This window comes from Poecilia latipinna, unplaced genomic scaffold (assembly GCF_001443285.1).
Source record: "Poecilia latipinna isolate Pla-1442-1.1 unplaced genomic scaffold, P_latipinna-1.0 Scaffold369, whole genome shotgun sequence".
NCBI classification, from domain to species: domain Eukaryota; kingdom Metazoa; phylum Chordata; class Actinopteri; order Cyprinodontiformes; family Poeciliidae; genus Poecilia; species Poecilia latipinna.
The window spans coordinates 356537-372156 of record NW_015112985.1 but is presented as its reverse complement, the minus strand read 5'-3'; the positions used below and the strand labels follow the sequence as shown (position 1 = coordinate 372156).

General features: G+C 41.1%; 1 protein-coding gene across 4 annotated transcripts in view; it reads left to right on the top strand.

Annotated features, from left to right (window-relative positions):
- Positions 1 to 15620, top strand: part of fam184aa (family with sequence similarity 184 member Aa) — a 41194-nt gene that overhangs the window by 13079 nt on the left and 12495 nt on the right. For all 4 annotated transcript variants that reach the window (XM_015036462.1, XM_015036460.1, XM_015036463.1 and 1 more), the window contains 10 exons: positions 158 to 319; positions 1358 to 1493; positions 2181 to 2362; positions 2450 to 2635; positions 5611 to 5733; positions 5809 to 5970; positions 9516 to 9637; positions 10447 to 10597; positions 14566 to 14680; positions 15141 to 15238. In XM_015036462.1, the coding sequence (XP_014891948.1) occupies positions 158 to 319; positions 1358 to 1493; positions 2181 to 2362; positions 2450 to 2635; positions 5611 to 5733; positions 5809 to 5970; positions 9516 to 9637; positions 10447 to 10597; positions 14566 to 14680; positions 15141 to 15238 (1437 nt within the window). The remainder of the gene's footprint in view (positions 1 to 157; positions 320 to 1357; positions 1494 to 2180; positions 2363 to 2449; positions 2636 to 5610; positions 5734 to 5808; positions 5971 to 9515; positions 9638 to 10446; positions 10598 to 14565; positions 14681 to 15140; positions 15239 to 15620) is intronic.

Genomic DNA, 15620 nt, shown 5'->3' with positions numbered 1-15620 from the left:
GGCGAGAAGGGGGGCGCCCCCGCGGAACCAAAAAAAACCCCCGGTTGGAAAAAGAAGGGGGGGAAGGGGGAAAAAAAAAAAAAAAAAAAAAAAAAAAAAAAAACCCAACTGATTCTTCTTCTTTTTTCGTGTTTAATACGTCTCTGCTCCCATTTAGGTGGAGCTGCGGAAGGAGTTCCAGGCTCAGGAGGCGGCGCTGCAGCGGTCGCTGTCCAAGCTGAGGAGCGAGCTGCAGAAAGCTCAGGAGGAGGCCCGGGAGAACCGGGACAAGACCAACAGGCTGCAGACATCGCTGGCCAACGCAGAGGGAACCATTAAGGTGCGTCAAAGTGAAGAAATCATATTTAATCTGCACTAACCAGACATGTGCAGCTCCTTTTGCCAAACAGGTTATGATCTTTGTGAAATTTTGGTAAAAGTAGCAATTTTGGAACAAAGCTACAACAGGTCAGTTGGTGGTTTACAGCGAGCCATGCAGAAAAACGTGTTAAGAGACTTCAAAAGGCTTAAAACAGAGGCAGTGGTTTTTGTCTTGTGTTGTGAAAAAATAATGAAGTTTCCACAGTAAAAGCTGGAGCTTTTCTGTTTTTGCAAGTTTTAATGTCCTTAAGCTGTGAAGCACCGGATTTGTTTGTTTGAAGATTTCCTTTTTATGTATTAGAACAAACTAGTCAAATCACCGGCTTAAATCCAACTGAGGATCTTTGGCAGACTCCACAAAGAAGACTGAACGAAAGATTCAAAAAATGTTGAAATCCATGTTTTATTTTCTTCTCGCTTCACAATAATGCACAATTTGTGTTGACAAATGTGTTGTAAGAGGTAAAATGGATTGATTTTCAGCAGCTAGAGCATCTGGACCAATCAAAATAAAAGCAACATGTATGAATGAAACACCAAGTATAGAAACGGTAAATAATAGCAACAATTAAACCCTGTGAAACAGATTGAATTTGGTTCTTTTAGTATGAAAAACTGCCAAAATCTTTAAGATGTATTTAAACACTTTTACAGACACCATATAGACACTCAGATATGTTTGCAATATCGTCAGTATTTTCCATTCTGGGCTCAATTAGGTTGTCATTTCACATCAAAAATGCATACAATTGTGCAAGAATCCCCCTTTGTCTGGTTACACTCTGGTGAAAGTGGGTTAAATTGAATGAAAAACCACTGCTGAGAACAAAGGCAGAAGTAAAAGCCTCGGGGTGGAATCTGTTTTCGAGCAGGAGGAAAGGTAATGTAGTGTGCTCTGACAGAGCTGCAGGCTCGTGCGCACAGGAGAGGCTCGAATGGTAGCATCACGAGTGTGTGTCCGTGTGTGTGTGTGTGTGTGGGTGTGGGTGTGTTGCAGAACCTGCACAAGCAGCTGGAAGAAGCCATCCAGGATGGAGAAATCTGGGTGATGCAGCTGAAGGACACCGAGTATGAACTGGAGAGCAGCAGGGAACGGGTGCAGCAGCAGGCCACAGAAATCCTCCACAAAGCCAGTAAGACGTGACTCTGAAATAGGTTTCTGAGTCTGGACTGCTCGTGGAATTTTGTCCAGGATGAATACTGGGTTTTTTTCAGGTTCCTCATTTAAAGCTTGACATCATGAATAAATGGTTACGATTTGAATTAATACTCTAAATACTTTAGCTACGCCATATAATCCTACACAGTTTTGCTGAGATGACTAAACTGCACCTCTAGACACATTAATCGCTTTTAGTTTCCCATAGGCACAGAGCTGATCTGTATCCATGGCGACCCGTCAGCTTAGATCAAACAAACCTGGCGTTACATGTAGGAGAAAAGGCATTAAAGTCAGAGATGCTGTTGTTTTTCTGTATCAAATCGGTATCGGCCGATTCTGATCCTCAGATATCGGCATCAGTGTCAGAAGTAAGAACAAGTGTATCAGTGCATCCCTAATTAAAATAAATGTTCGAGTTGGAAAATATCTGGTTTTATTGGATAAGACACACAAACTAGAGGGGAAAATAAAGAAGCTGCTCAAACCACAGGGCTAATTATGATTACTTGCAATTTAGAAGTATAATTTGGGAGCATAAGTATGAGGTAACAGATCCCAAACCAGATATCTGAAGGGCGCCACAGGAGAGTCACTCAGCTGAAATGATTTGTTATGGTCTGGTGTCTGATTTTTTCTTTTTTGACTCCAATATTTCCAGGTCAGATTGGTTCCTTGCAGGCCACCCAGATGGCTCATGAGGCGACCATCAGGAACCTGGACCAGGAGCAGAGTCGCCTCAAGGAGAAGATCGGCCGGCTGGAGGAGGAGAGGGAGGCCCTGCTGAACCAGAGCCAGGCCGCCAGCGACCAGCACAAGCAGCAGGTGCTCAAACTGGAGCAGGTACGAGTTTTCCCCGTCCGCCGCCGCGAGAGACAGAAGGAGAGAACTGAACGTTCAAACGGATAAACTCCTTTCTCCATGCATCAGTCTCTTCGGGAGGAGCATCAGGGCTATGAGAAGGAGCTGTCCAGGCTGAGGGCTCACTACGAAGAGGAGACGCTGCGCTTTAAGGAGGCTCAGGTCCGAGCGCTGGAGGAGCTGGAGGAGAAGCACCGGGCGCTGAGGGAGGAGGCCCAGCAGGAGAAGGAGGATGAGAAGAAACTCCTTGTTACGGTGAGGCTGATATTGTATTGAGACACAAAAAAAAATCTAAATTAATTTGTGTTTGGCTAAAATATTCACACACTTAATAACTTTCACTTTGCAAATGTTAGCGCATTTTACTGGTTATATGATAGAACAACACAGAGTACATGGGAATTGTTAGTAGCCAAATCAAATTCTTGTTTGTAACAGAATGTGGAAAGCGTGTTTAGCCCTGTTTATCATGCAGCAAAACCCAAAAGACTTGCAGCTGTAATTGCATTTAAAAGCAAACACTCTACAAAGTATGAATTCAGGGGGCGATAAATGCAAATGCATGCAAAAATATGAAAACCATTCATTATTTTTCTTCCCCTTTGCAGTTACGCTCTGCTTCGTGTTGGTCCGTCATAGAAAATCCAAATCCAGAGTTTGTGTTTTGTAACCTTCCAAAAAAAATGAGAGTTTAAAATGGTGTGAATTTGAGTGCAATTTAAAACAATAAGTCGTGTTGCGCAGCCGTTCCATTTTCCCCTCACATCGTCCCGATCTGTTCCAGGAACTGCGCAAAACCGTCAGCCGGCTGCACACATCTAATTGGGTCAACATTAAGGCTAAAGCTTGAAAAACCGCATCAGCCTCCGTTTGTTTCCTGCTGCGTCTTTCACCCTGTCATCAGTTCCGTCGTCCTTCCCTCTCTCCGTCTCTCCGTCTCTCCTCCGCCCTTCGCATTCTTCCTCCTTTGTGTCTCACAGTTTAAAGTGGCTGCGTGAGAGGAATACAGATGTCCTCTCTGCTGGAGGAGCAGGAAGAACTACTGATCACATTATGCAGGTTAAATTAATTTAACCTGGACCATTTACCGTGACAGTGTCCCTTTTCTTTTCTACCAGCACTGGAACATCGACGCTGATTTTATTATTTTTTTTCCTTGCTGTTTAATCTGATCTCTTATAAAGAAGACAAGATCAGCCTCAGCTGTCGTCGGTCCGCTTTTGTACTCTTGTTGCATTTCATGTTTCTCTCTGAATACACATTATACATTTACCAGAGTTTTTCTTTTTCTTTGTATTTTACGAATAAATTGAGGTGAAATAAGTTTGTTTACAATAGAGAGCAACATAATTGAATTTGTTCATTTTTGTTTGTCCCTTTTTTATGATCAACTCCGACTCTTAACAAACAATCTAGATACAAGAAGACGTTTTGGTGTTTGTTTTGTAAGTGGAGATCAAATTTAAACTGGGTTAGGATAAATCGCAGTGCGAGAAGCTGTAGATGTTTTTACTCTCCGTACCGTTTCATTTACTGTAAACAGTGTTTCTTTCTCATTAATCTACTGGAATCAGGAACATAAAATGTGCCAAGCTTTGTAAAAATATTTTAACTTAACATTTTCTCCAAGCCGAGCTGTGGATTTCTGCTGCTCCTCCAAAGTTACCAAACAAATGTTAGTCGCTAAAACTCGGACGGCAGCTCTTGGATAAAGAGCCATCTTGTGGCTGTGAATTAACGTTGGATGGAAATGAAGTTGAAGTTCTTCTTCGGCATTTAGCTCATTTGCTACATCTGTTTTCCTGACCTCTTATGCTGCTAGTGTATTACAGCCACCAAATATTTATTTAAATGCCTGTTATCCATTTTCAAACCAAATGGAAAAGCAGATTGACTCTGGTTTTCTAAAATATGATCAATGATAAATGGACATTAAGCTTCTGCAGCCGCCGTCACACAGAGCAGGACTTAGCCGTGTTGAAAATTTGAGCGCTACGCTTTGAAACAAGGCCTGTGCAAGGACACCAATGCATTTCAATGAGTTAGTCCCTTGTCAAAATGATGCAAGAAGCTACAAAGAGCATGTAGCTGAGGTGAAACTTGCTAGGGGGCAAGTATTTTGACATGCACGCTCAAGTATATACACATTAATATACATGAGCTTAAGACAAGAGCCTCTGTTGTCACTTGTGGTAGGGATTTCTGCTCCGCTCCCATCTGGCCTGCATGAAATGAGCTCTCGCTTTGCGGTTTGTCCACATTACAGAGAGGAATACTCCTGCGGTCACACCTTCGCGATTCAGAGCATTAGCCATGTTTGTAAATTACTCCCCGAATCGATATTTATCCAGCTGAGGCTGCAGATTTTCAGGGATTTCAAATTGCGCAATAAAACACCCAGATGGAAACGTCTGTTTTCCCGGTCGCTTCGTCTAGTTGGGGGGAAAAAAAAAAAAAAAGTCAAGGTGGATCTAAGGCGGCAGTTTGCAGTCGATTTTTATGCATAATGTCGCATCTGCTTCAATGAATCCATACAAGAAAACACATTAAGGAAGAGCAAATACAGCAGAAATGACACGAATAGCATCGACGGGATACAACGGGATAAGGGGTTTTACACGCACTCATAAATATGTAACGACACGAATTCAGCTTAATTAATAGTATCCGAAAGGAAAGAGGAAAAACCCGCTTCGGCAAAGCCCCTGTTGCGGCGTTAGCAGAGCACAGAAATGCTTTGTGCGTTTTTATAAAGCAGCACACGTGGATGAATTACCAGGAGTAAATAAGAAACGGCGAGAAGCGGATGTGAGGAGGAGATTTCCACAAGAGAAATTCCGAGTGGCCCGGAAAAGGATTTGATGCTTCGGCTTGAAGGATTAAACCGAGTGGTCGCTTCCACCAGACGGCCTTTTAAAGTGTAAATGACAAGTCATGTGCCTCCTCCTCATCCAGTAACGCTCTGCCGCGCCGAACGGCTGCCAGGCCGCCATACCACGTCACAAATGGGATTTACAGTAGGGGCGGCTTATTAAATCTGCTGGGTTTTTTTTTTTTTTTCTGTGTAGATTTTATTTTTGGTTTATTGAAGGGTAAATGGGCCACCAAGTCTTCACTGTCTGTGCAGGCAGCTGATAAATTGTATCAGGATGATGAATGAAACTCCAATCAGGGGCGATTCATCTAAATCTCACTGCTGCTTCTTCTTCTTTTTTTCCCCTTCTGTCCAGAAAATGAGCCAGGAGTTTGAGATTAAACGTCTGTCCTTAGAGGAGCAGAGAGATCGCCTTCAGCAGCAACTGGACAACTTGAAGGAGGAGCTCACGGCCAAACTCAACATGGCCAATCAGGAGGTGGGAAATGATTCATACGCGTCCGATACTTTCCCAGTGACAACGCGGTAACCTCCGCCGCCGGTTCCTCCTCAGGTGTCCCACCTGCAGGAGATCGTGAGGGAGGGGGAGCAGAACCTGAATTCGGCTCAGACGCAGATAAGCTGCCTGAAGGAAACCCAGGAGAAGCTGCGGATAGAGCTGGACGCAACCAGAGGCCGCGTGCGAGAGACCAGCAACCTGCTCACTGACCTACAGGTGAGAGTCGGCAGCACAGTTCTCCAGACGTTCCTGATTTTCATGCTTTTTACTCACTTTTGCTATTCCCATGTATACGTACATCAGAAAATGTTATTTTTATATCACGCATAACTGCAAAGTAACATTTAAATTAACATTTTAATATCAGAAGTGAGTAAAGTTCCCAAAAATTGTACTTAAGTAAGAGTGAAAAAGGAGTCATTCAAGAAATTACACGTGTAATATTTAAAAATGACAGAATCAGACAGACCAAAATATAAAATAAAGAAATACATTTATTTGTATATCCATTTACAATAACCACAATAATTTTACTCAAGTAAGAGTAGCGATACTTTATAACAAAATTCCTAAAGTAAAAGTAAAAAGAACAATAAGAAGAATACTGCTAAAGTATCTTTTTAATGTAACTTGTTGGAACTCTGTTTAGTGTGATTCTGGTTCTCTCTGCACACGTACATAAAATGTGTTGCTCTATTTGATCAATATTTGGACCTACAAGCTCAGGATAATCAATAACATGTAAAGGATTTACATTTCTTCAACAGCAGAAAAAAGAAATATAGTGTTATATCAAAGTGCCACACTTGGATATCTGTGATTTGGAGTTCATAGAAGGATAAATCCACTGGAACAATCCTATAAACGGGATTTTCCACTAAGAAAATCTGAGAAATCTCTCCAGTCCTGACCTCTAAAGTCTTCTGTGGCTGCATCTTTCTCACATGAAACATCAGCGGAGATTCTTCCACAAAAAACAGAACGAAGCTTTTGTGAATCTCAAACTGTGTTTTGTAGAATCGCTGCTAAATTGGTAATTGAATTTTAATTGAAATATCTTCCAAATCTGGATAAGTAAGGAAAATAATTATAGTGTGCAAAAAGACTTGTGTAATTTCTTCTTTCTTTCATTTTCATTCCTTCCTACTTCCTTTATTTCCTTGCGTCACTGCATCCTTTTTCCTTCCTTTCCTCCTGTTGTCCCTCTTTTCCTTCTTTCCTTCTCTCTTCCCTTCTTTCCTTTGCCTCACCAAATCCCACCTTCAGATTAGAAAGCAATAGAAGCAGACTAATAAAATATTTGTAGCACCAGTTATTCGCTTATACCTCTTTTTGCATCTATAATCATATTATAGATGCATACTTGTTGGCAAACGTAGTAATATTTTGTAAAAAGCCGGGCTGCAAGATATTAGAAAAACCTTCTGCTGCTAAAATTAATCTGACGATCAGAAACATTTAATAAAGTGGACATTCTGTGCAAGTTGCACAAGGCTGAATTAATAATATCAAAGTTCACTGTTGCATGATTTATTTGTGTAGTTTTTTTTTTTTTTTTTGTCAAGTTTAATCCAACAAATGTTGACCAGGACTTGCACCCTGTAACTCTCGAGAAGCTTCGCCGCTCCGTCTCCCGCTGATTCGGTTTAAACTTCGCGTCTCAGACGTTCGGCGAGTTTGCAGACGATGGGTAGGGGAAGTTTCTCGGCTCTCAGACGCGAAAAAGAAGGGACTGAAAAGCGGCGAAACGGGAGGACCGAAACGCGTTTGGAGAGCAGAGCGGGAGGAAATGAAGGAAACAAGTGCTGCGCTGAAGGCCATCTGTGGGATAATGATGATGAAGCTATTATGAGTTGAGTGGCCGCATGTCTGAAAGGAACTCTGTCGGTGCGAGCCCTGTGAGCATGTATACACTGTGGAACGTGCTGTTTACGGAGGACAGACTGTATATTTTAATGCTAATTCTGACCATCGATACCATAGTGCGTTTTTACTCCATTATAATAATTTGAATGAAAAAGTAAATGAGGGAGACATGGATTGCAACGGAGAGAATGAAGAGGGAGAGATGAAATGAGAAGCAATAATTAGCTGAAATTGCAGTGGTCTGCTTTTCTGTCTTAATAGTGCCTGTGTCTATATAAAGGAAGGGATTTGGCAGAGCTGAACGCAGGATTTTACCTTTTATTCGCTTTTTAGCTCATTGCGTTTTAGACAAAAGCACAAAATCGACTGGGGCCAGATTTACTTTAAAATTAGAACACGCTTTGTTTTGTGGGGACTAAAGCTGGTTGACTCGGTAGGACGAACTGGGAAAGAAGCCAGAAATGTCAGCAAGTTTTCTATTTTTTATTTTTATCACCTTTATGTATCGTGATAACATCACGATACATAAAGTGGGAATATTACCTATTTGAATCCCCTTGGTCCTAAGACAACTAAAGTGATTGGCTTAGATGCTGACGGTAGCTGCGTTTTCATGACCAGTGTACACAAAACTTTGTCATGTTTCACTAATGTCGAAAAACAAAAACAAAATTTTGCAATTATGTTGTTTCCATTAAGTGAGAAATGCAATTAAAATCCCACGTGATTAAGTTTGTTCACGCGACAAGTCATTAAAAAACATCATCCTCCGACTACTTCCTGTTGTCTTCTTCATTGTTTGCACCGACGGTAACTTGTTGATCACGTGATCACGTTGTATGACGTGAAAAAAGTGTTTCCATTTCAGTTTTACCTAATAAATAAATAAATAAATAATATAATTAATTCCTTGCAAAATCATAGAATTCCTTTAGTGTTCTCTTGACCAGTGTAGCAAAAGATGCATCTGCAGAACTTATTCACAGAGAAACAAGGGATGTTTTTTTTTATCTTAAATGCAAAATGTACATATATATTTTTGTGCAATTTTGGCTTAATTACTGCTGCGGTGGTGTTGTCAGAGGAGTAAATAAGCTAACGACCTTTTTAAGTAAGAAATGGGTGGGAGGGGGTGGAAATTGAACACATGCATAATTGCAGCAATGGTTTTAGTGATGACAAATGTAAACACACAAACTCTGGAGTGGGAAAAGCTTTTCTGGAAAATAAAATGACTATGCATTATTAATTGCTGCAATAACTCTGCAAACGATTCCAGTCATGATAAAGAACTAGTTTAACTTAAAACAGCTGAGCTCGTGGAAAAGAGGAAGAAAAACAACAAGCACACAGAGATGACGTCAGCATGTCTCCATAACAGACTCTCTCCAAACATATAGCAAATCTATGCAGAAAGAGTCATTTTCAAGCTTCACTGCTATAATTTTCTCTTTTTATGTCTTTGTCTTTATCCTAAAAGTGAAATTTTACATAAGAAAAACAAACATCTGAGCCATGCTAACCCTTATTTAGACACAGCAAAATGTAAAATGTCATCCTGTCGTAATTAGTTCTCCGAAGCAGCAGAGTTTGGATTTACCCACTCGAGCAGCGCTTCCCCTCGCAGCTAAAAATAAGAGCATTTAAAGGTCTTATAATGAGCTCATCGGCACATAAGCTCTGAATCCTCTTCAGCTGCTGGAAATGACTGACCTGATGAAGTTCGCATCAAAAGCAGCACTTTATAAATGGACGTGGAGGTTGAGGTGCTGTGTGTCACCCGGCAGAATTTATTTATTCTTTAAAAAAAAAAAAAAAAAAGCTTCTTCTGCTTAATTCAGGAAAAAGAAAAAAGACACAAGAATGCATTTGAATTACCTCATTTGTGCTCCCAGGAGGAGATTGAGACCCAGAAGCAGCAGCATGATGCCAGGGTGATGGCCATCCGCACGGAGGAGAAACAGAAGATCGACAAGATGGCGGACGACTTGGATCAGAAGTGGAGGGATGCTCTGCGGTGAGGAGGAAACGAATCCCATCTCATCCCTGTCAGCCTGTCGGTCTCAGCTGTCTCGTTTTTGGTTTTGCTATTTGTCTTCTAATTCGTGTCTGTCACTCCTCACCATCCTGCCGCGGTCGCCCTTATTATCAGAGGCGGACAGCTTCTTGCTGTCCAAGAACGGATGGCTACTAATGAGACGGAATAAAAACAAACCCCTAATTTCCCAGACTGATGAAATATTTGCAGATCTCCTTATGCCAGCTGGAGACTAAACACACAAGCACAGAATATTAACGCAGACGCGTCTGAAAAATTTGCTTCAACGGATAAAGTTTTTTTTTTTTTTTTTAATTACAAGAATAAAGTCAAAATAATACATTATTTTTTTGTGTTATATGAGTAACTCTACCACAGCTTGTAATAGTATAAGTCATAGTATTACGAGAAAAAAAGTTAACTTTATTCTCATATTATGACTTTATTTTCATATAATTATGACTTTACTCTCATAGAACTTGATTCTGGTATTATAACTTATAAACTAATAAATAAATCTCATGCAATATTTTAGACTTTTATTTTTGAAAACCAGGATTTAATCTCTCCAATAGTTATAAAAAGTCACTTAAGACCAACATACAGGGATTTTTAATACAGGAATGTTATTGAATGTAATGTATCCAAGGATATTAATGGAAAGTCCAGTGGAAGAAAAATATGTATTTTCAGCTACAAGTCACAATCATCAAAATGAGCTAAAAACACAAAAGATGTCACTCTGTGTGTAATGTTTCTATATGAAATATTTCCACTGCCTTCTCCAGGGAGGAGGTGCGTTTGTTGAAGGACGAGCTGAGCGAGGAGTACGAAGCCGACAAGCAGGCGGCTCTCAGTCAGCTTTCCCAACAGAAGGAGCTGGAGCTGATGGCGTCACGAGAAGCCTGGCAGAGGAAAGTGGAAGATCTGCTGGAGCAGGTAAAACATGGTGGCACTAAACTCATTCAGGCTAAGGTCGTGACCCTTACTCTTCTGCATCTTTGCCTCTAAATTCCCCAAAGAAATTGTTGAAAAATGAGCAAAAATAAACGTGTCTCAACCTGTCAAAGCTTGAACCCGGCTGAATAAAAGAAACCCAAATGGGAAACATCTCTGCAGGAAATGATAAAGTGAAACAACGAACAAGCTGATTTGAAGAAACATTAGAAACAAACCAACTCTCCCTTTCTCTCTGCATTTCATTTTCTCACTAAGAAAACCTCAAATGGTTGCAATTTAAATCTGAACCAAAATAAAATAAAAGCCAGAAGTTTGACACTGAGCTCTGGTGTCCCTGAAAAAAAGTGGGCAGTGATTTATTCCACACTGAATAAAGTACAAAAGCATAAACAAGCTAACAGGCTTTAAAAAAATAAATTAATTAACTTCATATGAATCCCACAAAAATGGGAGTGAAGGGGCTGCTGGAAATAGAAAGCCAAATTTGGACCAGATGGGAGTGGGAGGACGGATTTCTTGATCTTTTTTTTTTGTTTATTCTGAACAAAGCGATAACCTTTGACCCGTCTGCCACATTGGGCGCGTCTGTGAGTGACGGCTCCACTTGATGTCGCCGTCTGTTGACAGGCTGAGGCAGAACGGCCTGTCAGGGGAGACAGACATGCAACCAATCTCACGTTCACAGGCTTCCCGTTCTGCTAGTGACTTCATTAACTCACCCGTTTTGTAATTTACATCCGGAAACTGTCAAAGCAGCAATAACTTGGTTAGAGAAATGAGGGATTTAATTTGTTGTTTTCAGGTTTACTCTTCTTTGCTCACAGCGATGTATAAAAGCTTGTTTTTATAACTTTTTCTTTTGCCAAAGCAACATGGTTTTAGTCCTGTGAGGATATGCATATGCATGCTGCATGTTATCCTGAAGAAGACCTGGAGTGTGTGTGTGTGTGTGTGTGTGTGTGTGTGTGTGTGTGTGTGTTCGAAACTGATATGTATTCGTTTTCTCGAATCCCTGCAGCTACTGTTTTGCTTTTTTATTAGAATTTAAAATTAGCAGAGGAGGGACGGTTGGAGGTGTTGGGGTGTTTTTTTTTCCTCCTTACACTCGTGTCAGTTCCTGGGAAGCGCGCTGCCTCTGGGTAATTCAGAGCTCCACTGAGTCACAGCGGAGACTTGAAAGAGGCACGTCTGGATGTGACCAGAACGCTGCCGGCCACCAGATAAACATTTGACGTCAGGTTTGAGCCAGACGAGCACGATTTCGACTTCTGTTAAAGAGCAATCGAACACTTGAGGACAGTTGTTTCATTTTGCAGAAAGCCATACAAAAGATTGCTTTTAGTTAGTTTTTGTTTTGGACAATTTCAGTATACTGCAGAAAAATTCCATCTTAGGATATGGATCATTTGCAGAACACACACGTTTCTTTGCATTTGTCCGTTTTTGTTTTTTTTTTTCTGTAAATTTGGACTTAAAAGCCTACTTCAGACAAACTCCAAATTGCTTTTTGCATTGAGCATTTACTTTATAAACGCTAAATAATTTAGTTATCGTTTTGTTATAAATAGAAACTGAAAGATGTTTGTCCCGTCTGAAGGATATCGTGTTCTCCTCCTATTGGTCCTTTTGGTATTTTTGTGTATGAATGAAATATATTTTGCAGATCAAATAGGAGTAAAAAAAGAAAAAAGATCAACTTTCATATGAAAGATTGAGGAATGACTTGAAGAAATAGACCCTTTTTTTCATCTACAATCTATATCAACTTATTTATTTGCTCTGCCAACTCAACATCTCCAAAAAAAAGAATGGCAAATGTAAAATAATTTATCGATGACATTAATTACCCATCCCGTCTACATCTCGGATTCTGCGACGCCATACAGTCCATCTGGTAGCTGTTGTTTGCGGCCTGCGTAGCAGCTAGCCTCTGCTGTGCGCTCTGCTCTGCCCGTCAGCCTGAAACGAGACGCTCCGACTCGACGCCGACTTGAGGGAAACGTGCTCATCCGTTGCGTCGCGTTGACAGTTGTTGACAGCCGCGCACAAAGCTGCCGTCTTGCTTTCAAGCCTCCATTCATGCACGGATCAAACAAGAATGCCGTCGGAGGGATGTCGTTTGCTTTCACAGAGCCCAGGTGGGGGGGGGGTTTCTGCTGCTTATCCACGAAGATTTCCAAAGTTCGTTTTTAATCCAGATGTAAACACCGCTCATGTCTACTCCAGCATTAATTAAACACCACGAGAGAGAGAGAGAGAGAAATGCTCGACTTCTGTCTCACAGCTTTCCTCTTAGCTGCAAACAAATTGTACAATGCACTTTCAGACTGGGTATAAATATTGTATCATGTGTGCTGGATGCAGTGATCTTAACTGTATTGACCTAGTTACAGCACCGCAGATACACCAGAACTGCAGACTCAGAGAGTCCTTTAAGGCGAAAATAACCTCATGACGACATGAGCTCCTCCGTCTTCGCATCATCTGCGTTTGAGGATTTCGTCTCTCTGCACTATTGATTCCGTTCACTAATTAATTGTTCCAGGAGTTAATTAGCCGTGCTTTTATATCGGCGCTAACAGGTTCTGCATCAGCGATGCCCACGTGTGGCAGGCTGAACTCGCAACCCCGACTGGCTTTTATGCTGTTCATTTCACCAGCCGTTTCCATGGAGACTCCATAACATGATGAGTCAGGCTGATGTTTACGTCCAGCATGAATAAATCACATTCGTTTTGGGCCTTGATGCAGCCATAGTACCATTACTTATGTATATTACAACCCCTGACTCTAAGGATTTTTAAGAGAGATTGATGTGCAAGTTTGAATTTGATGGGAGATTTCTCCAACACACTCTGGGTCAAAAGTATACGTGCTGTTAATAGTTGTTTAGGATATTTAGCCTAAGTCAGATTTAGATTAAATCTGGTTACAAGTGTTGCCTTGTAGCTTGAAAGTTTGGTGTTTGAATCCTAACCAAGGTGGATTTGCATATATTCCTCTTATTTCCAAGCTATATTCCCCTTTCCCATTCTCTAAATATTCCTTCCTTACTTTCTTCCTTACCTATATTCTTTTACTTCCTACGTTGCTTCCTTCTTTTCTTCTATCCTTCCTTCCTTCTGCCATCTTCAGCTGTGCGTGTTTCAGTGTTTAAAAGAAGTTATTTAGAGAACATGAAAGTCTTCCAGTGTTGCAGGCATGGCTGGATGTGCCATGATTATCTATAATGACATCTTTTTCATTAAGATATTTTAATTACCAGAGTCTCACCCCAGGCTGCAGCTTGTGTGTGTAGGTGTTTGTGCTCTAGAGTGCGTTTAATTATAAACCAGAAGCTCGGAGGTTGCCGAACATATTTGCTTTATTCTCCCTGTGAATTCGAAGGACTTTTTTTTGTAAGGCGAGCGGGTCAGCTGGCTGCTCGTCTTTAAATCTTCAGCTAGTGAAGAAGCTCACAGACGTCTTCCCAATCCTAATTTCCCCCATCCTCTCATTTTAAATCCATCTTACCTTACAGCCTCTGCTCTTGTACTTCTACACTGATAAATCCTGCCGGGGATTTAACGTCGGCGGCTGAGGAACCAGAGCCGACTCTCTCAGGAACTCTTGCCAGTCAGAGCTGCTAGCATCTCGTTACTTGGCTTGTTATTCAGCTAACTGCGCTAACGCTGCTCCTCTGACTGGCTGTTAGAGCAACATGAAGAGCAGTGAAATCCCAGCTTTTAGCTCTAATCTATGCATCTCTCAACATCAGTGTCAGAAATCTGGACTATCTCTGATGAGGATTATCAAGTGCAGGAGCGAATCACGAAAATGTTGATCTATTTAAATAAGCTGCTCTGCATTTTTTGAAAAACCAGGCCTTTTTCTGCACCAAAGAAGTTCAGAGTTGTTAGTTGCTATTTCAGGCATTAAATGTGTTTTGTGTTTCTTTTTTTGTGCAGATATCACTCCTGAAACAGTCCCTGGAGCTCCAGCTGTCACAGTCTCAGTCCGCTCTCCAGCAGCTGCAGTCTCAGTTCAACCAGGAGAGGGAGCTGCTGAGCCAACAGCTTAAAGGTTCGTCTGAAAGCCGTCTCTCAGTTTCAAGATTATTTATTTAGCTTTCGAAGTTAAGCGAAACACTAAACGCGTTCAAACTTTCATCCCACATATCAGCTGGAGTCATTTCTGCAGAAAAACAGAAATAAATTTGAAAAATAATGCATCCGTCAAAGTTTAAAATGCAAAATAATGTTTTGCAAACGTTTTCATCTCCCTTGGTGTGATTTTTATGTGATCTAAAGAAGTGGAAAGAAAATCACAATTTTTTAAATTTTTTTAGAAAATAATATCTAAAAAGTGTGGCATACAAATTCAAATATCACATAATTAAGCCTATGTTGGTCCGTCACATAAAGCCATTACATCGAAGTTTATGGTTATGATGCAGTGAAATAATCTTCGTCCTTTCGGCCGTGTTGCCGTGTGACGCTAACTACTGACAGAAACCGAAACTTTTCCCGTTTTCCATCTGCAGAGATGCAGAGGGAACATCAGAGGCGGGAGCATCGGTTACAGGAGGCCCACTGCTGCGCCCTCAGCACCATGGAGGAGGCCCGGCAGCACCAGATCAGAGTACGGCGCACACACAGAGACACCCTCAGACCACATTTCACACAAATAAGCTTTTGCTGCCCTTCGCAGCAGCTGCTAGACCTCTTCTATCTGTAATCAGCAAAAGTCAGGAGAAGGTAAACCCCATTTATAAGAATAAGAAAAAAAAAAAAAAAAGATTAGCTGGCATCCAGCTTGATTGGTTGCCTCAAGAGGCCTCCAGTGAATGGTATCAACCCGAAGTCATTTCCTTCTGAGAGGAAATTGAAACCTTTCTGTCTGGAGGGTGTAATCGTCGCTGTTGCTTTTGCAATTTTTTTTTTTTTTTTTTTTTTTTTTTTTCCCTGTTTTGTTTAAAAGTGTCATGTTTTTCCTCCGGGGGGCCATCTTTGGGAAAACCCTC